This window comes from Panicum virgatum, chromosome 9K, assembly GCF_016808335.1.
Source record: "Panicum virgatum strain AP13 chromosome 9K, P.virgatum_v5, whole genome shotgun sequence".
NCBI lineage: Eukaryota > Viridiplantae > Streptophyta > Magnoliopsida > Poales > Poaceae > Panicum > Panicum virgatum.
Window position 1 is genome coordinate 12,127,157 of NC_053144.1, and position 20,019 is coordinate 12,147,175.

Consider the following 20,019-nt stretch of genomic DNA (forward strand, 5'->3'; position numbering starts at 1 on the left):
TCGAGCTGCTCAACGCCGTGCTACGGCAGAAGGATGAGGCTCTCAAGGCGAGGGCGGCCCAGTGCGCGCGGCTAGAGGAGACTCGCGACGCGCAGGCCGTCTCCCTTACGGAGAAGGAGGCCCTCATCGTGAGGCAGGGAAACGCCCTCCTCACCGCCGAGACCACCCTCACTGCTGCGAAGGCGGAGATTGAAGAGGGGAGGAAATGCATTGCGGGTAGGTACCTTTAGTGTACTGGATTTTGCCGAGACTTATCTTTTGTTTGTGTCTAGAGCTGTGGAAGAAGGTGTCAGAGGAGACCACGGCGAAGGAGGCCCTCCAGGCCGTGTACGCGTCCTTGCAGAGGGACCACGACGACTTGGAGGAAGCCGCCATAGCCGCGTGCCAGGGTGCCGAGGGTGAGGGCGGCCAGTCAGGCAGCTCATTGGTCAGTCGCCTGGGATCTTTATGTGACCGGGTGACCGAGCGGCTCAAGGGCGCCCTCCGCCTCAGCGTCCAGAAAGCCCTCGGTGTCGTCTCGACACACTACGTCATCGACTTCGAGCACCTGGCCATGGGCTACATCGTCCCCGACGGCGATGATGACGCTAAGATCGAGGCTATGGAGCAGGCTGACGCAGGTGCTGAAGGTGCTGCCACCACCTTGGCCGGGCTCTTTGAAGGTGACCTCTTCCCCGATGCCGCGGACGACGAAGAGGGGGGCGCGACGAGGGGTGAGGCAGCAACCTGTAGATAGCCTGGGCTTCGAGGCCCAAGTAGGTAAGTTAGGATTTTACCTTAAATTTGCCTTGCTATGTAAAGATAATATCTTAACGGAGTGGCCATTCGAGGCCTTTGCGTGTATTTGCGTGTTGTCTTTTCCTACTTATTTCTTCGCGCCCTCGCGTGTTCACGCGACTTAGATAAATTTCTGCGAGGATTGCTGTGTTCATAAACTACTTAGGCGTAGGGAGGTGAGTGGGGATGCCGGGCGTAAGCGGTCCCACAGCTCGGCCGGTCCCATGCCAAAGTTGTTTACGTCCTGCGTCCGTTTTTCTAAGTGCTCGAAAGACTTAGGAGCGAAAAGATTTTCAGTAAAAACGTGACACTTTGGGGGACGTTTTGGGGGTTTCCTCCCATTGTAGCCCCCGAGGGAGGCTCGGCTTTACCGAAGGTAAAGTCGAGGCTCACTCAAAGTTGTGCGCGCGTCCGAGCCCCCGAGGGTTCGGGCGACTCCCAAAAAATTTCAAAAGTAAAGCATACTTATTTATTGTCCCGGGAAACTTAAGATACGAGTACAAAGTATTTACAAACGACTTGGAGTTTCAAGGATAGAAGCGATGTAGCTGCTGAATGTTCCAAGCGTTGGTGTAGACTTCGCCCTTTTCGTTAGCTAGCTTGTAGGTGCTGGGCTTTAAGACTTCCACGATGATGTACGGGCCTTCCCATGGTGGCGTGAGCTTGTGGCGCCCTCGGCTGTCTTGTCGCAGTCTCAACACGAGATCTCCCTTGTTGGGGTCACGATGTCGAACCCTCTGCGCCTGGTATCGCCGCAGAGACTGCTAGTAGCGTGCCTCGTCCACCTGGTCCAGTGAGTCCTCGCGGGCTTGCTGGTTTTGGTGCTCTTGGTAGGCTTTGAGTCTCTGGGATCTATATTCCAGGTCAGTGGGGAGGATGGCCTCGGCGCCATAGACTAGGAAGAACGGGCTAAACCCCATGGCTCGACTCGGGGTTGTTCTCAGGCTCCAGATGACCGAGGGTAGCTCCGTGAGCCATCTTCGGCCAAACTTGTTCAGCTTGTTGAAGATTTTTGGCTTGAGGCCTTGTAGGATCATGCCGTTGGCACGTTCCACTTGGCCATTCGTCTGTGGGTGCGCCACAGCCGACCAATCCACATGTATGTGAAAGTCATCGCAGAACCTTAAGAACTTCTTGCCTGTGAACTGGGTGCCGTTGTCCGTAATGATTGAGTTTGGAACCCCGAACCTGTAGATTATGTCGGCGAAAAACTGCACGGCTTGCTCGGATTTAATCTTGGCGATGGGTCGAGCCTCGATCCACTTGGAGAACTTTTCCACCGCCACTAGCAAGTGGGTGTAGGCCCCGGGCGCTCTCTGCAGCGGTCCGACGAGATCCAGTCCCCACACGACAAAGGGCCATGTGATGGGGATGGTCTGCAGAGCGTGAGCCGGGAGGTGCATCTGACGGGCGTAGAACTGGCAACCTTCACATGTTCGTACGATTTCTGTGGCATCGGCGACTGCGGTTGGCCAGTAGAAACCCTGTCGGAATGCGTTACCCACGAGGGTGCGTGGCGCCGCATCATGGCCACGAACTCCGGTGTGGATGTCTCAAAGCAGCTCCCTGCCCTCGGGGGTAGGGATGCATCGTTGCAGGACCCCCGAGGGGCTACGCTTGTAGAGCTCTCTGTCGATCACGATGAAAGACTTGGCTAGCCTGGCGACGAGTCGTACCTCAGCGCGATCCGAGGGTGGTACCCCACAGTTGATCCAGTCGAGGTACTGGTCGCGCCAGTCTTGCGAAAGTGGAGCCTCGTCGATCTGCACGGCCTCACCCTCGGATCTGTCTCCATAGGCTCGGCCTCGTCCACCGAGGGGTTCCCGTCGGAGGGCTCGGCAGTTGAGGGGCTTGGTTCCTCTGGATCCTTGATGTTGACAGAAGGTTTGGCGATGTCGTGAGCAAAGATGTTTGGGGGAACGGTGGTCCACCGCAACGCGATCTTAGCGAGTTCATCCGCATCCTCGTTATACTTGCGCGGGACATGGTTGAGTTCCAGGCAGTCGAACCTATCTTTGAGGTGGCGCACTGCGTTGCAGTATGCCTCCATCTTCGAATCATGACAGCTGGACTCCTTCATCACTTGGTCGATGACAAGCTGTGAGTCGCCACGCACGTCGAGGCGTTTGATGCCGAGTTTGATGGCGATGCGGAGGCCACTGAGGAGCACCTCGTACTCCGCCATGTTGTTGGACGCTGGGAAGTGTAGGCGAATCTCCGAGGGGGGAGATGAAGAGGAGGCCAGCGCCAGCGCTGGTCTTCATCACAATCCCATCAAAGTACATGGTCCAACATTCCGCTTGAATCTGTGGTGGGGGCAGCTGGGTGTCGGTCCATTCAGCAACGAAGTCAGCCAAAATTTGGGATTTGACCGCCTTGCAAGGTGCATATGTGAGAGTCTCTCCCATTAGTTCCACCAACCACTTGGCAATCCTACCTTCAGCTTCCTTGTTGTGGACTATCTCTCACAGGGGGAAAAAGGAGACCACAGTGACGGGATGAGCCTCGAAGTAGTGACGCAGCTTGCGCTGGGCCAAGACTATCGCGTATAGCAGTTTCTGGATCTACGGGTACCACATCTTAGTTTCGAACAATACTTCACTAACATAGTACACTGGCCGCTGGACGGGTAGGGCGTGACCCTCCTCTTGTCTTTCCACAACGATCACTGCGCTGACCACTTGGGTCGTCGCGGCTACGTATAGGTAGAGGGGCTCGCCGTCCGTTGGTGGCGTTAAAATGGGGGCGTGAGTGAGCGACGCTTTTAGCCTGTCGAGGGCTTCTTGAGCCCCTGGGGTCCATGTGAAGCATTCGGTTTTCCTCAGTTGTCGGTATAGAGGCAAGCCCTTCTCACCGGGGCGTGAGATGAATCGACGGAGGGCTGCAAGGCAAACCATGACCTTCTGCACCCCCTTCAGGTCCCGGATTGGTCCCATCCGTCTGATGGCCTCGACCTTTTCAGGGTTGGGCTCGATGCCTTGCTGGGAGATAATGAAACCCAAGAGCATGCCTCGAGGAACCCCGAACATGCACTTCTCTGGGTTGAGCTTTACACCTTTGGCCCTTAGGCAATCGAACGCGATTTTGAGATCGGTTACCAGGTCGTCCGTTTTCCTGGATTTTACTACAATGTCATCGACATATGCCTCTACGTTCCGCCCGATATGGTCTCCGAATACGTGGAACATACACCGCTGGTATGTAGCTCCGGTGTTTCTGAGGCCAAAGGGCATCGTGACATAGCAGTACATGCCGAAAGGTGTGATAAAAGAAGTCGCGAGCTGGTCGGACTCTTTCATCTTGATTTGGTGGTAACCAGAGTAAGCATCAAGAGAGGACAAAAGTTCACATCCCGCAGTTGAATCAATGATTTGATCAATACGTGGCAAAGGAAAGAGAACCTTCGGACATGCTTTATTTAAACTAGTGTAATCTACACACATCCGCCAGCTTCCGTTCTTTTCTTAACTAATACAGGGTTAGCTAGCCACTCGGGATGATATACCTCCTTGATGAATCCAGCCGCCTGAAGTTTTTGCAGCTCCTCGCCGATCGCCCGGCGCTTGAGCTCATCAAAGCGTCGCAGGCGCTGCTTCACCGGCTTGGAGTTGGGTCGGATGTCAAGAGAGTGCTCGGCGACCTCCCTCGGTATGCCCGGCATGTCCGAGGAGCTCCACGTGAAGATGTCAGCATTGGCATGGATAAAGTCGATGAGCACCACTTCCTATTTGCTGTCGAGGGTGTCGCTGACCTTTAACGCCTTGCCGTCGGGATGGCTTGGGTCGAGGGGCACCTTCTTGATACCCTCAGCTGGCTCGAAGCTGCCTGCGTGCCGGCGCGTGGAGTCCAAGGCCTCGCTTACCATCTTGTCGAGGGTGGCCGCGAGGGCCTCGTTGTCCGCCTGAGCTTCGACGTGCTCGACTCACTCGACGTCGCATTCGTAGGCGTGGTCGAACGACGGGCCGATGGTGATTACACCCTTCGGACCCGACATCTTCATCTTGAGGTAGGTGTAGTTGGGGACCGCCATGAACTTGGCGTAGCATGGTCGTCCCAGTATGGCGTGGTACGCCCCACGGAACCCAACCACCTTGAAGGTGAGTACTTCCTTGCGGAAATTTGAAGGTGTGCCGAAGCAGATGGGCAAGTCGATCTGCCCGAGTGGTTGAACTCACTTTCCCGGCGCAACACCATGAAACGGCGACACGCTGGGACGCAGCTTGTCCAGACCGATCCCCATGAGCTCGAGGGTGTGGGCATATAGGATGTTGAGGCTGCTGCCCCTGTCCATGAGCACCTTGGAGAATCGGGTGTTGCCAATGATGGGGTCGACAACGAGTGGGTATAGACCCGGATTCGGGATGAAGTCGGGGTGGTCGTCGCGGCTGAAGGAGATGGTCTCCTCCGACCAGTCGAGGTAGGATGGCGTAGCCTTGTTGACGGAGAAGACTTCTCGGTGCTCCCGCTTGCGCTGCCAAGCGGTCATATTCGCCGTAGGCCCGCCGAAAATAAAGAACACGTTCTCAACTGAGGGGTAGCCATCGCCACCCTTGTCGTCCTCGTCCTTTTAGTTCTTGGCCTCATCCCTACGGCCGGGACGGTTGAAGTACTTGCGGATCATGTCACACTCTTCGAGGGTGTGATTGACCCTGCCCTTGTGATAAGGGCACGGCTTCTTGAGCATATCATCAGAGTCCTCGTCAAAGCCCTCCTCTTGCCCCTGACCGCACTGGTTAGGCGGGCCCTTCTTCTTGCCTTTCTTGCCCCGCTTGGGCTTCTTCGGGGTTTCCTTGGCTTTGCTGCCCTCCGCGGGCGCGTCCACCTTGCGTTTGCCCCTTTCGTTGTCGAAGATAGCACCAATTGCCTCTTCGCCAGAGGCGAAGTTGGTCGCTATGTTGAACAGCTCGTTCGCGCTGGAGGGAGGATTCCGCCCCAGCTTGCGCATGAGATCCCTGCACGCGGTGCCCAGATGAAAGGCACTAATGACTTCGGAGTCCGGACGCTGGGGAGCTCAGTGCACTGCTTGGAAAAACGCCGGATGTAGTCCCGCAGGGGCTCGTCAGGTTGCTGACGACACCCTCGAAGATCCCAGGAGTTCCCAGGGCGCACGTATGTGCCCTGGAAGTTTCCCACGAAAGTCTTGACCAGGTCGGACCAGTCATGGATCTGGTTCGCCGGAAGATGCTCGATCCATGTTCGGGAAGAGTCTGCGAGGTGCAAAGGAAGGTTGCGGATGATGACCGCATCGTCAGTCGCGCCGCCCAGCTGGCACGCCAGGCGGTAGTCATTGAGCCAGAGCCCGGGGTCCGTCTCCCCCCGAGTACTTGGTGAGTGTGGTGGGTTGCCGAAAGCGTGGGGGGGGGGGGGAAGGAGCGGCGCGGATTTCCCGGCTGAACACACGGGTACCCGGAGGCTCCGGTGATGGGCTCCTATCCTCGTGATCATATGGTCCACCACGTCGAGGGTGGTAGCCGTGGGTCCTTCACAGGAGTCGGCGGGGTATGCACCGAGGGTGCTTTCGCCCTGTTCGCCGGCGGGGTATGCACCGAGGCTTCATGGTCCTGCCGCGTCACCTCATCAGCTCTCGCCGAGGCCACTGAGCGCAGTCGAGACGCGAAACTCTCGGCCTGCTGTACTGCAGCTTCCTCGAGGAGTACCTGCGCCTCTTTGCGCAGGTTGCGGCCCTCGGGCGTAGATGGCTCGGGCATCGCACAGATTAGAAGTGTCGCCACAGTGATCTTCTTACTGGCCCTGGGTAACATTAGGGGGCTTCCTTCGCGGCCTTCCGCCAGGATCCGTTCCCGGGCAACACGTCCCGACTCCCGAGCTCCCGTTCTGTGGCCGGTGCGTCCTTGCTCGAGCGCGAGGCGCAGCTTCTGCATTTGCTAATGCTCCTTGTCGAGCTTGGCTTCAAGCTCTCGGAGTTGTGCCAGTTGTGCCTGCTGCTCCGCCACATTTGCCGAGGTGGATGGCCCAGGCGCTGCAGCTGGACCCGCCGCGGCCATCGCGGCGCGGGTTGCGTTGGCCGCGACGTCGTCGTCGTCGTCGGGCTCTCCTATCATAGCGACGAAGCACTCCCGAGTTGGATCGTAGTCCCCCTCGCTGGAGTCGTCGGAACAGGCGAGGCAATAGTCCGCCGCAACCTGTAATGACAAGAAAGCTTCAAGATCACGGACCCCGGAGTAATCCCACTCCGGGTTCATGCGACCTCGCGCAGGGATAGACTCCTGTCCGAGGAGCCAGGGTATGAGCTGTCAGGCGTAGACGCGATGAGGTTGCGGATCGAGAGCAGGTGATGCCCAGGGAAATCCTCGTACGTGCTCATGTCCGTACTGATAGATGACGCGTAGGACATGGCAGAGGACCGCATCCCGTAAGGGAAGGGCGGTGGCCTTGACGCGCCTCCTGTCAGCGTTGCTGCCGGTGTTGCCGGCGAGGGGGCGGCGTCTCCCCTTGTGGTGCCAGTTCGTGGCATGCTTGCCTCGACCCGCGCGGGGGGGCCAGGGGGTGCCACTCTGCGCCGTTCGATGCACGCTTGCCATGCGTGCCGACCCGTGCGGGTCTGGCATCGTGGTGGTAGTGTAGGGACGTCGGAGTTGACTCTGGGTGGGAGGCGTTCCATGAGGTAACCGTTGCCGGTTGTCCGAAACTCGAGGCTCCAGAACCAGATCACGTACCCAGCTGGGAACAGATCCGACACGTCCATCGGAAATGGGTTTGGTCAGCTCGCCATCTGGAGATCAACTGGGAAACAGAAAAGAGTTGTCACGCAGCGCCCCTACCTGGCGCGTCAACTGTCGGTGCCCGGACCTCGCAGTTTAGCACCAACTAGTGAATATGCTACGTGTCCCTGCCTCCAGATGGTTGATGCAAGAAGAAACACAATGACACCGGGTTTATCCTGATTTCGGCAGATGAGGCCGTACGTCCAGCAGGGGGGTATGCACTGTATTACTTGCACCGAAGTGCTTGTAGTAGGGGGTACAAGCTTGTGCGAGAGAGGGAGGAAAGCTCCAAGGTTCCTTGTGCGCTAGGGTTGATTGAGACGAGTGCCAATATCAAGAGATGTAGTGGGCGTGAGCCGGTGTTTGTTCGTCCGAATGAGGCTCTGCCTCGTCCTTTTATAGACCAAGGAGGGGAGAGTTACACGTGTAGGACATCTACGGGTCGCCTCCTCTCCCCCCGGTCCGGGGGAGAATAGTTGGTCTTCCCTGTCGCCGAGCGCTGTGGAGCGCAGCGTCGGGCGTGGGCGTCGGGCGTGGGTGTCGTCCTTGCGTGTCCTTTGACTGTGCCCAGGGCGTGTCCGCGTCCTGTAGCGCTAGTTGATGGCGTGGCGATGACTGCTGGGCGCGCGGTGCCTCACGTCGGAGGAGGTGAGACGTCGAGGGCGCCGTCGGGCAGGTCTTCCCCTGGTCAAGAGCCGTACTGTAGTTCGAGGGTCGTCGCCCATGCCCACCGAGGGTCCTGCAAGGGAAAAAGGTACAAGGGTTAGGCGGCACAGTGGGAGGAGGTGTCAAGCAAGTCCGCTCAGAGCTCCGCGGTCCTGTCCCGTGCCGGGAATAGCGGCACAGTGGCGGGCGCAGGCAAAGGGGACGCCGGTCACGTCCGCTGTGCGGCATGATGGCCGACGCCAGCTGACGTCGCCTGACACCGCCCAACCCCCGTCCCATGCCGTGGAGTAGTTGGCGAGTAAATGCGCCCCATCCCGTCGGGTGGTTGGGCCGCCGCTCCGGTCCGCCGAGGGCGGTCTCGAGCGAGGCGGAGTCTGTCCACGCATCGAGGGGCCCCGGCGGGCGACCCTCGAGCGAGTCAGAGATTGCCTTCGCTTTGAGGGGCCTCTGCGGAGGACCCTCGAGCGGGGCGGAGGTGGCTCCACGGCTAGCAAGGCCTCGGAGGGGCCGCTCCATGGAGCTGGGCCGTGGGCCGAGCGTGACTTTGGCTTTCCATACCTAAAGAAGCTTCGGGTGTCCGAGTTCGGGAAGGATCTGGCCTGGGTGCAGAATTATGTTTTGCGCGTGTTGGGGATGTTTTAGCCCAGGGTTAGGGTGCCCCATAGTTATGGTACCCGACACATTGCTTCCCTGATAAAAGAGCTAATGGGCCGGAGGTGTTTTGGGCTCATAAGGTATGTACGCGAGTTGGGCTGGTAAATGGAATTACGAGAGGGGAGGGGGTTACGGGAAGAAGGAACAGGGGCGTCGTCCCTTTCCTCGGCGCCTCCATGGCAGCGGGCGTGAGCTCTCTGAGCTCTGCCCGAACGGCGCTCCCGGCCACGGTTCTCGAATCCGAGGGCATGGGGAGAGAGAGAGGAGGGTGAGGGGGTTCCACTTTGGTGACTCCGGGCATGGGAAACGAGGGTCGGCTACGGCGGCCGCGGCAGTCGTGGCTACGGCGTCCCGGAGCTCGTGAGGGGCTCTGCTGGGGCAGGGAGAGGGGCTGGCGCGAGTTGTGGCAGGTGGAGGGCGGTGCGGGGGTGCTCACCGTGGAAGGAATCGAACCAAGATGGCCTGGGAGAGGAGATCGACGGGATGGCTCTGTTCTCGGCGAAAAACAGAGCAATGACGAAATTGGAGCGAGGAAGAAGATGAGCGGCGGAGCGGGACGGCTTGGCGAGCTCGGGATGATGGCGGAGAGCAGCCTGGGGTGCCTTTTATAGGCGTTGGGAGGCGGTGGAGGGGGCGGGGCACGGCGGCCGGCGGCCGGCGAGCATCTCGGGCGCCATTAATGGAGCCCGGCGTCGCGGAGCGGCGGTGCGAGCGGCGAGGCCGGCACATGACGACGCGATGGGTCAGGCAAGGGCCGAGCGGCGCGGCGAGCATCCCGGGTGCATGGTGCGGCGAGCTAGTGGCGAGCAGCGTGATGCGCGGCGGTCTGCGGTGATGCGACGTGTGCGGCAGGGAGGCAGGGTAAGAGAATTGAGCTCAAGAGATTAATTTTGCAATAAGTTTCGAAAATAGTTTTTGAACTCGAATAATTTTTGAATGTGAATTTTTGGGCTGTTACACTGGCCTTATAAAATTGCAAATGTCAACAACCTGGGTGTATTAAGAAAAATAATAGGGCTATGCCTATTAGGTTAGTCTCCGTTGGGAATTCATGACACAGATATCTAGATTAAGAACTAGATAACTGTGTCAGATATAGATTTTATAATGATGAAACTCTACTCACATTTCATGAAACTCCATCTTTCTCTCTCCTTGCGATGTCAGCAAAACTTATGATATTTAATGCCATAAAAATCCATTGAGATTGGTTTTAGACCTGTCTCAATTCTCTCAGTAGGATGGTGTCCATAGATTAATAAAAGTGTCATGTAAGTAATTTGGTGACATGACAAGAGAGTTAATGAGAAAAAAGATAGATATAGTTTCTCATGAAAAAAGAGTGATAGGATGAGGCAAGGAGAGAGAACAGAGAGGATTAGATGAGATTTATTTTCTTCATTTATCATAAAAACAGAGCATTGGGGAAGTGGTGTCTATCGGTAGTTTTTTTACTCTCTTTTTTATTTAGACACCACCTATACTCCAATAGACACTATGGGTTTGAGATGATCTCATATCATTGTTTTTTTTTTGAAATAATCACAGTGGCTTCGTCCTGTTGAGATTTTCACTCTGTTCTGCTGGCAAACAGCAGCAGTACTTTTCTCTCACATGAAATTAACACCAGCCACCAGCCAGAACCAACAATACTTTTCTCCCACAGCAAATGAACACCAACCACCAACCACAACCAGCCGAACAATACATTTGAAGATTTGCACCTGATCTTGAATGGAGGAAGAGAACTGAGGGTTTATATGGGAGGCGTATATGTTCTTTGATTTCACCAATTTACGCAAATCATGCAATATAATGTGAATCTGTTTCGCGGACTCGAGAAAAATAAATTTGAAATTGAGAAAAGCTATCATTTTGGGCTCTATCGGCTTTGACTTCACAACGATGAAGATCTCCATTTCCTCAATCCAACTATCATATTGAGAGAGTTGATAAGAAAATAATGCTTCGACAGTCTCTCGTAAATTTTTCTTTTCCCAATAATTATTGGGACAATCCAATAATTCACCCCAACACTCCCTAAATAAAGGAGGAGTTGTGACTCTTGCCACAAGATAGTTGAATTGGGATGAGAGTATTGGAAAACTGGAAAAGCAACTTTCCCAATAACAATGTAAATGATATAGGAATATCCTTATCAACTAGTTATTGGGAAATACTTATGGTAATGACTTTATTATGGCCTGTCGTACGTTTGCGCTATTGTACGGCAGCCTAAATTGACCTTTCATCATGTAGAGTACATTAGCACATGCAAGCAATTTTAAAATTTAAAAAACTTGTAGTTTTTAAACCATCAATCAAATTCAAATTCCGATTGCACAACTATATCTCATTTTAAGAGACCTTCAAAACAAGATCACACTTCTATATATTTCGACAATATTTTTTTAAAACACATAAATTGCTTTATGTACAATGAAAAAATACCAAAATAAATTTGTTAAAATGCTCAACCAATATGCTATGCTAAAGTTGCCAATTATTGATGATGCAATCAAAATTCACCTACCTAATAAAGCTGTTTACCCTTATCCACTAATGATACTAAACAATCTATCTTCACAACATGAACTCCAATATCCACTTAAGTGAACTTAGGCATATGAAGCAATATTATGTAAATACATAGACAATTTTTGCAAACATCATAAGCAAACTAGAATACATGAAAAAGTATTTTCTCTCAAAAAAATATCATTAAAATATAATGGTGTGAGGTCTTATTTTGAAGCATTAATTGAAATAAATACAACCGTGCGATCGGTTTTTAATCTCGATGCACGGTCTTAAAACTATAATTTTTTATTTTAAAAATATGTGCATGCATCTGTTTGGTCCTACTCTCCTTGTACTCTAGGTGCATGCACAATCCAACTGAGATGGCGGCCGTACGAGTGGTTTAATTTACGGCTGGCCGTAAGTTAGCCATGTCCAATACTTATTGATGCTAAAAGGTACTTTTTTCCCCAACATATTATACCTTACAACGCCCGGAGCAACCGGTGGATCCCTCCGAAACCAGGGTTAACCTAACCGGTGGGAACCGGTCCGGTTTGACCGGTTACCGGTCAAACCGGTCCGGTCCGGTTCCGGTTCCGGCCGGTACCCAACCGGCCAAAATTCAAATTTTAAATTTGAATTCAAAAAATGAAAAATTCCCAAAAAATTCCTAAAAATACTTCAAGGTGTGATGAATCTAATGGTGTCAAATTTTCTCAAAAATTCATTCATTTAGTATAGTTTGTGAGAATTTAAAGTTAAATCAAAAAAGAAAAAGAAAAAAAATGGGCCGGCCCATGAAGGCCGACCGATCAAACCGGTCAAACCGGCCGGTAAACCGGTCAAACCGGTCGGTAAACCGGTAAAACCGACCGGTAAACCGGTTGCACGGGAGTTTTTGAATTTCAAACCGGTCAAACCGACCGGTAAACCGGTAAAACCGGCCGGTAAACCGGTCGGAACCGGTTGCACGGGAAAATCTGAATTTATTTGAATTTGGATTTGAATTCAACCGGTTTCCACCGGTTACCGGCCTAACCGGTCCGGTAAACCGGTACCGGAGGGCGGCAGTAACCGGTTTCCGGTTGGGAAATAAAACCCTGTCCGAAACAGGTGCAAACATCTGTTGTTTACTCGACATCACCTTTTTATCAAGCAATTTTATTTTTTTTCTACCAAAAATTTTTAGATGCTTTATTTCATTCATGATATGACTTGTCATGAAACATACTTCATTAATATTTTATAGACTTTGAATGATATAAAGAAACATTTAAGTGGTCAGAAGTGCTTTAATAAAATAGGTGGTTTCAAGTGTCAAAAACGGATGTTATTAATTGTACGCCAAATGATTATCTCGAGTTCGTGACGCGTGTAGCTACCTAGCACAGAATGAAGGGATGTCATTACTGTCTTACCGACTGTGAAGCTATCTGCCTTTCTACACACCATCAAAAAAAAAAATCTGCCTTTCTACACACCCTCAAGCTATCTACGTGTCACGTGTGGGTGTGGCAGTATAAAACCAACACATTACCAACTGTGGACCAGCACGGTGGATACTCGAGGAAAAAATACATAATCTGTGTAGAGAATGGAAGGAATGTATAACAAACGAGTCCTTGATCAAAATTGATACCCTGAAATTCGCCAAATACTTTTGTAAGAAACCACCGTTTATTTTCGAGCAAGAGTGACTGAGTGAGGGCTCACAAGTTCCTATTTACCTTTCCTTTACCAATAAAGCAAAATATTATTACCTCTAGTCAACTTTTGTACACAAAACGGTTCCGAAAGCATATATCAGAAAAGCAGCACAGTTTAGTAACAAAATTGATACTCAGGGGTAACATTCAGACAGAGTTATACATAGATCAGAACGGACGTTTGTAGTACTTAACATCTCAGCATGGCATGAGAACTTGAGCACCAATACCACAGAATCGGGTGCCTAGCTCATCTCCCAAAGGGTTTGAAACTCTGCCGTTGGAGCACAATTAGTATTCATCTTCAATATGTAAACGAGCACAGTTCATTGGTACCCGTACCACAGAGAACACAAAAGATCTAGCCACAGAAGAATTGTTTGCTTCGCCGCCAGATGTTTCTTGACATCTCGCTTCAGCCATGGCAGTTGGATTATATGAATATAGGTAGTACAAAAATGCGAAGCAGGCAGTAATACATGAGAGACATGCACTTGACCGAAGGTAAAAGTGATAAATTGTTCTCCACCAATGCAATGACTTGATCTATTTCTATATTGAATTTATGGTGTTTTAAGATCCTAACTCTGCTATCAGAAAACACGCATTTGTAAACAATCATGCATAATGCTGAATTGAAAACTGTTTACGTGAGAGATTTACAATATTCTTTGTTAAAAAACAAAGATTTCGTGCAATATTGAACTACGCTATCTGACCATCCTGACGAGTGACGAGAAGGGCAAAAGCAGCTAATCACCCCCCACCTGAATCTGTAGTCTACTGTAAATAAATGTAGATACACATTTATAGAAATATATTATACAGGAAGAGCAAATTCTTCACAAAATATCATGGGTCTATTGATTGCTTGAGTGTTATTGGGAAGCATACTAAACTCTCTGTGGAAACGGTAACACAGCTGGTTGATGAAATCATGCAAAAAGAATACCATGTTACCTCAGTTGTAAGAAACAGGCAGACCCATGGCGGAGCCGTGAACGCTCACGGACAGTTGGTACTTCAATTTCCACCAGAAGGCTGACGGGTTCCTGAAAAACATGAAAACGGAATTGCACGCTCCCTTCGCAGGCATTATCCTGTTCAGGTTCAAAGGGACTTTCTCAGCCCATCTCACAACAGTCAAGGCCATGAGGCCTTTACACTGTCGAGAATACAGGCACCCCTGGTGCAACTTTTATCACCAACAATCCCATAGTGACGCAACAATACTTGAGGGAGCAAAATAATGCAATGGGACACAGAACAGAGTTTCCTTTTATTACAATCCATATTGGCATTCACATACTTAAGGTAAGCAACCCAGCTTTATTCACATACTGCTTACCATCTCCTAACATAAGATGGTAGAATTGCTGCTGCTGAAGGCCCTAGCCAGCATATCTGCTTCGTTGGGTGGCTTCTGAGGAGATCTACACAATATTTTGCAATATTGAGTAAACAAGCTTTTGTATTCACAACTACACAAAATGCAAAGTCTGATGAACTAATAGTTTGGTAAAGTTCCTAAAGTTACAAATAAAAGTTGATTCCAGCAGAGAATAGAAAATAATACCGCTAAAAGTCGCATAATACAATACTTTTTTTTATGGTGGAAGCATTGTATCTTACATGGCCAACAATGCAACAGAAAAAAAGAGAAGCATTCATGGCTCAAATTGATAACGTGCTTAGTTTTGTGAAACAATTCATATTTTAAAGGATTACCGGCATTGTTAAAGATTGAATAATCAAGAGTACTTCTAATTTCTAAAGCACTCTCTTCTGCAAATCCAGAAAAGAAGTAATAGTTACATCCATGCTAACTGACTAGCATGTATGAATACTAAGGTATCAAGTTGGCTAGAGTCCTTTACATACTAGCTTAGTTATGTGAAAATGGTCGAAATAGGGAACTACTTATCATACAATTCCTCTATGACAGACTACTTCACGCTGCTTAAGAGATCATACATCTTAAAAATAAAAGCTTTATGTGTCTCTGAAGGAAAACTTTAGATATACGAAAGAGACTAACCTCATTTGTGAGCTGCATAGCTTTCTGGTACGTAGATCTCCCCTCCAGCTTCACCATGCTGTTCCCCACTAATTGTCTTCCTTGCAGCCAAAAATTCAGCACTCATAGCATTCATTCCTTCCTTCACAGCTTCCTCTACTGTTCCGTAACCATGTTCATCCGCATACTTTCTAATATCCTCTGTGATTTTCATCGAACAAAACTTGGGCCCACACATTGAGCAGAAATGTGCAACTTTGGCACCCTCGGATGGCAATGTTTCATCATGGAAAGACATGGCAGTTACTGGGTCCAGCGACAGAGCAAATTGATCGAGCCATCTAAACTCAAACCTTGCCTTGCTAAGGGCATCATCCCAAGCTTGTGCATAGGGATGACCCTTTGCCAAGTCAGCAGCATGAGCAGCAATTTTGTAGGATATCACACCTGTCTTAACATCATCACGATTAGGCAACCCAAGGTGCTCCTTTGGTGTTACATAACAAAGAAGTGCAGTGCCAAGAGCTCCAATGTTGGCAGCACCAATGGCTGAGGTGATGTGATCATAACCAGGTGCAATATCAGTTGTCAGTGGACCCAACGTATAGAAAGGTGCTTCATTACACCACTCCAGCTGTTTCTCCATGTTTTCAGGAATTTTATGCATTGGGATGTGCCCTGGGCCTTCATTCATCACCTACAAGTAGAAAAATATCAGGAAGTTTGGTCCAAAACTTCAACTATTGAGTTATATATAGAAAAATGCATAAAAAGGTTTATCATATAGAGACCATGATCTACAAATGAGCAATTTGAAATTTTGGATCTTGTTATATGTCAGTAGGTTTAACAGAAAATTCCTAGGTAAACTTAATTGCACTATAAATGGATACGGCTGCTACTGATATAAGAGTAGATTGCCCATTAGATGTTAAATAGCTAGACCGCATTAAGAGTGGCATCTTTTTATGTTTGATTTGTAACCTGTAGATCCAGCAATCATATTTAGACATATTGCAGAAGGACAGCTTGGTTCACTATTTCCCATGTTGTCAAACTCGCATTTTCAAGTCCAACAAGTTTTGAGTATAGATCCTCACAAGTTACAATATAGAATATTTTTCTGACAAGGTCTGCATAGGTGCTATCATCTTCAACAAATCATTTACCATATGCAAAGTTAAATCATGTTTATATTTCAGTGTAACCAGAAGAAGTTTTTTATTGTTACCTGCACATCTTTCGCCCATGCTCGACGTGTTAGTTCCCCTTGAGTCAACAACTCTGCAAACTGAGCACTATCATTTGCATCATAAATAGAACCAGGCCTCAAGCCATCACCAATTGATAATGCCACATCATATTGATTGCATATGTCCAGAATGTCATCCCAGTGTTCATAAGCAAAGTTCTCCTTGTGATAAGTTAAGCACCATTTTGCATGAATCGAGCCACCACGCGAAACTATGCCAGTCATTCTCTTTGTTGTAAGTGGAATGTAACGGAGCAGGACACCAGCATGGATTGTGAAGTAATCAACACCCTGCTCAGCTTGTTCAATCAAGGTCTCCCTAAAGATTTCCCAGCTCAAATTTTCTGCAATACCATTTACTTTCTCAAGTGCTTGGTAAATAGGAACGGTCCCAATAGGAACTGGAGAGTTACGAATAATCCATTCCCGGGTCTCATGGATGTGTCGCCCTGTTGAAAGATCCATGACAGTATCAGCTCCCCACATTGTGGCCCACTGGAGCTTGTGAACTTCCTCCTCGATGGAGCTCACAACAGCTGAATTCCCAATATTTGCATTCACCTTTACAAGGAAGTTTCTTCCAACAATCATGGGTTCCAATTCCAGGTGCCTCTTGTTGGAAGGAATTATGGCTCGTCCATGGGCAACTTCTGTCCGAACAAATTCAGGACTAAGGTTCTCACGCTTGGCACAATATATCATCTCCTCTGTTATGATTCCCTGTTTAGCATAATACATTTGCGTGTAACGAGGACTACCCAGCTTTTCCCTCCTATCAATCCATTCCTTCCTTATCTTTGGGAGTCCTGCAAAATATTTTTGAATATTATAAACAGCATAATGTGTTATATTGTATTCTGGGACAATGGAACTTCTTTTGAGGGGATACAGGAGTCAGCAGGATAAAGCCCTTCTTTTCTAATCCATACTAAACATAAAGCAAAACTGTACATAGAAAAGAAAGAGAAAAATAGCCCAGCAACAGGGTGATGCCAGCACTTCTAAGTTATTCTGGTTTATCAGTGCTTAGCATATTCTCTAATACTATCACACTTAGTTTTAAAGGAAATTCGTATAGCGCATTTTGCAGGATATAAAACCATTTCATATTCTTACCCTTTTCTGAAAATTAGATTAATTAGTCAAATTGAGATTTATAAAAGATATGTAAACATAAGTAAACAAGTAAACAGAATGTCAAAGCAATTCAAGACACACAAAAAAAGCATAAAGCCAGGGAGGTACCAGTCCTTGGGCTTATATTTTGAGGACCACTGGTGTCATATGTGTCAAAGTGCTTCTGATCTCCAGTCAAGTGGACTCTCCGGAATGGGACCTTGAGGACATGACCAGATTCCTCGTGAACGATTTCACTGAAACGCATAAACCACAACAAATATAAGCTACTAGAATGTTAGCATGTCCAAGAATGAAGGTCAAACGTGAAAGGAAACCATGCCTTGATTCTTTGGTACTCCTTGGAAAGCATTCTTCAAATGATGGGAGTGGCAGAAATTCTGGTGCTGTAGGGTCGACTGTGTTCTTATTTTTCCTGGGTTTTGATGGTTCTGCTATTGACTGATCAGTTACCGAAGCAACCTTGGGGATTAAACAAGCAAGGCTACTATTCCTTTCTTGCATGTCTTGACGTGAAATGCCACTAAAACCAGGTAGAAGTGCAGTTTTGGGGAACTTAAGACTGCTGCCGCTACTCCTCAGAGCCATTGTCGATGAAAATGAGGGTTGAAGCGCAGCCATTTCCTGATCAAGGTAAGAACTACTGAATTAGTGACCACACACAGCGAATTAATACAGACTGGAAAAATACACAGCTTCTGTTTGCCAATGTAGAAAAGTTATATCCATGTAAAGCTGACTGAAGGTTCTCTACTTGGCAGCCGTGCGAACGATAATACTTCAACTTCCAAAACTACTGCTTGAGTATGTAATGATTTTAGCCATATGACCTGACAGCAGGGTCAGTGAAGGATAGTGGAGGATATCATAACATGACAGCAAAAGAATGGGTCATCTAGCAATTGAATCAATTTCTCTACCTTGTAGGTTTGACTCCAACTAAATGCTTGTCCCATGCCCCACCGCTCAGAAACTATTCCTTAACTAATTCTATCTGGTTTCAGCAAGAGTACATTAACATCGTTTAATAAGGTAGTTACAAGGGGGGATATACTTGAATTTTGAAATTGTTCATTTGTGTGACTATTTATCTATGCGCCTATACTGTTGCAAGGGGGATATACTATAATTTCACCCCTAAGAGTAAACTGTTGCAACACGAATTTGTTCGAAAACAACTCAAATATCGATGACGCACTAAGGAGACGCAACAAACTGAAGTTCTGATTTCTGAACCACAGTCTACCCGCGTCATTATCTACTACTAGTGGTATCATCATCACAAGCGCAACTATAATACAAACGAAATTCCACCCGCTGCGGAAGCAGAGATGGGCCCAAAACACCGGGCAGATATCTCTCACCTCGGAGTCGGAGGAACCGCGGGTCCGGACGTGGGGGTGGCGTCGATCGGCGGGAGAGAACCGGAGCAGCGACGCGAGGGCGAGCGCGTGTGCACCTTGTGCAAGTGCGGAGCGGAGTGGCAGATTTTTCTTATAGAGGCCTCGCGCGGGAGGGGATAGGGGACGGGTGGCCACACCATCCCTGGAAAGCGAGAAAGGACATGGGGGACGGGGGCGGCGACGGCGACGGCGACGCGAGATATTTCGATCGCCGGGGGAGATATTATTGGCATGGATACGATCTCAGGGAGAGATTTCGAGAGAGAGTGAGCTCGGCGACGAGTGAATGGCAGCGGCAGCGACAGCGACCGTGACTCGGTGCGATACGGAAGAAAAATCTCCCTCGCCTCGCCGTTGTCGCGTGGTGGGTGGACGAGGAGATCGTCTGGCTATCGGCGGCCGGCGGGCACTCCGCCTCGCCAGTGACCCCGCCGTTCAAACGGGCTTGGCAGTGGAACCTGTTCTTAAGGGCCTTGGCTTATGAGGCCATGGGCCTGTTGCGAGGTTTCACTACTAAACACTAGAAAACGCCGCAGCGTTGCCACGGTTGGCCAGTGGATGAACCAGTGCTATTCGACAGAAACAAAAAGCATAGATAGAAAAAAAAAATTGATAGCCTTTGTGGTGATCGGCATGAAGAGAATATGTTGTATAAAATTCAATTTAAAAGGCACATAAACTTGTAGAATACTAACCATACATTGGATTTTTTTAGTACTTTGTTTATTCATCATGCGATCATATAAATATTTTTGTAAGAAAATTGTAAAAGCATCTTAATTTGAAATTTTGCGCTTTAAAATTATTTTAGATTTTGAATTATTGAGCAAATTTTCTTTTCAAGTGTATCTTTTGTTAAAATATAAATATTTGTGCAAAGAAATTACAAAAGAGTTTTGAATTTTAAATTTTGATATGCAACAATGTTGTAGGTTTTGAAATGTTGAAGAATTTTTACATTGTACACTTTTTTATTTTCAAGACATTTGTGTGTTTAAGCTACAATCACAAATCGCGCGCGGATCTGTGAGAGGTGCGTCAGTTTGCAAAATGATTTAGGCATCAAGCTGTCTACTACAAGCGTAGTATAGAGTCAAACGATGTAATAATGGCAAAGTAGATTTATTGTCTGTAAACGTAACAGGAAGAGCAGGTCAAA

At 49.0% G+C, this 20,019-nt stretch overlaps 1 protein-coding gene across 5 annotated transcripts; it reads right to left on the reverse strand.

The window, feature by feature from the left end:
• Positions 1 to 13,078: 13,078 nt before the first annotated feature.
• Positions 13,079 to 19,147, reverse strand: LOC120648344 (phosphomethylpyrimidine synthase, chloroplastic-like). Of its 5 annotated transcripts, none has more exons than XR_005664910.1 (8): positions 18,822 to 19,147; positions 17,780 to 18,081; positions 17,566 to 17,693; positions 16,300 to 17,126; positions 15,090 to 15,765; positions 14,400 to 14,484; positions 14,012 to 14,237; positions 13,079 to 13,325 (listed from the first exon to the last, which is right to left on the reverse strand). XR_005664910.1 is itself a non-coding variant. In XM_039925090.1 (6 exons), the coding sequence occupies exons 2-5, from the start codon at positions 18,076 to 18,078 to the stop codon at positions 15,091 to 15,093; spliced, it is 1,929 nt and encodes a 642-aa protein (XP_039781024.1). In that variant the 5' UTR covers positions 18,079 to 18,081; positions 18,822 to 19,037; the 3' UTR covers positions 13,147 to 14,484; position 15,090. The 5 variants fall into 5 exon arrangements, 1 of the variants encoding a protein (XP_039781024.1); XR_005664909.1 differs by having other exon boundaries at positions 13,147 to 13,464; XR_005664908.1 differs by having other exon boundaries at positions 13,079 to 14,216; positions 18,822 to 19,037.
• Positions 19,148 to 20,019: the final 872 nt, after the last annotated feature.

Excerpts from the sequence above, each read along its gene's own strand:
- LOC120648344 (XM_039925090.1), bottom strand. The coding sequence starts at position 18,078 with ATGGCTGCGCTTCAACCCTCATTTTCATCGACAATGGCTCTGAGGAGT. Across the intron at positions 17,127-17,565 it reads AAATATAAGCCCAAGGACTG|GACTCCCAAAGATAAGGAAG; the intron begins GTACCTCCCTGG and ends AATATTTTGCAG. Across the intron at positions 15,766-16,299 it reads CATGGGCGAAAGATGTGCAG|GTGATGAATGAAGGCCCAGG; the intron begins GTAACAATAAAA and ends TTCTACTTGTAG.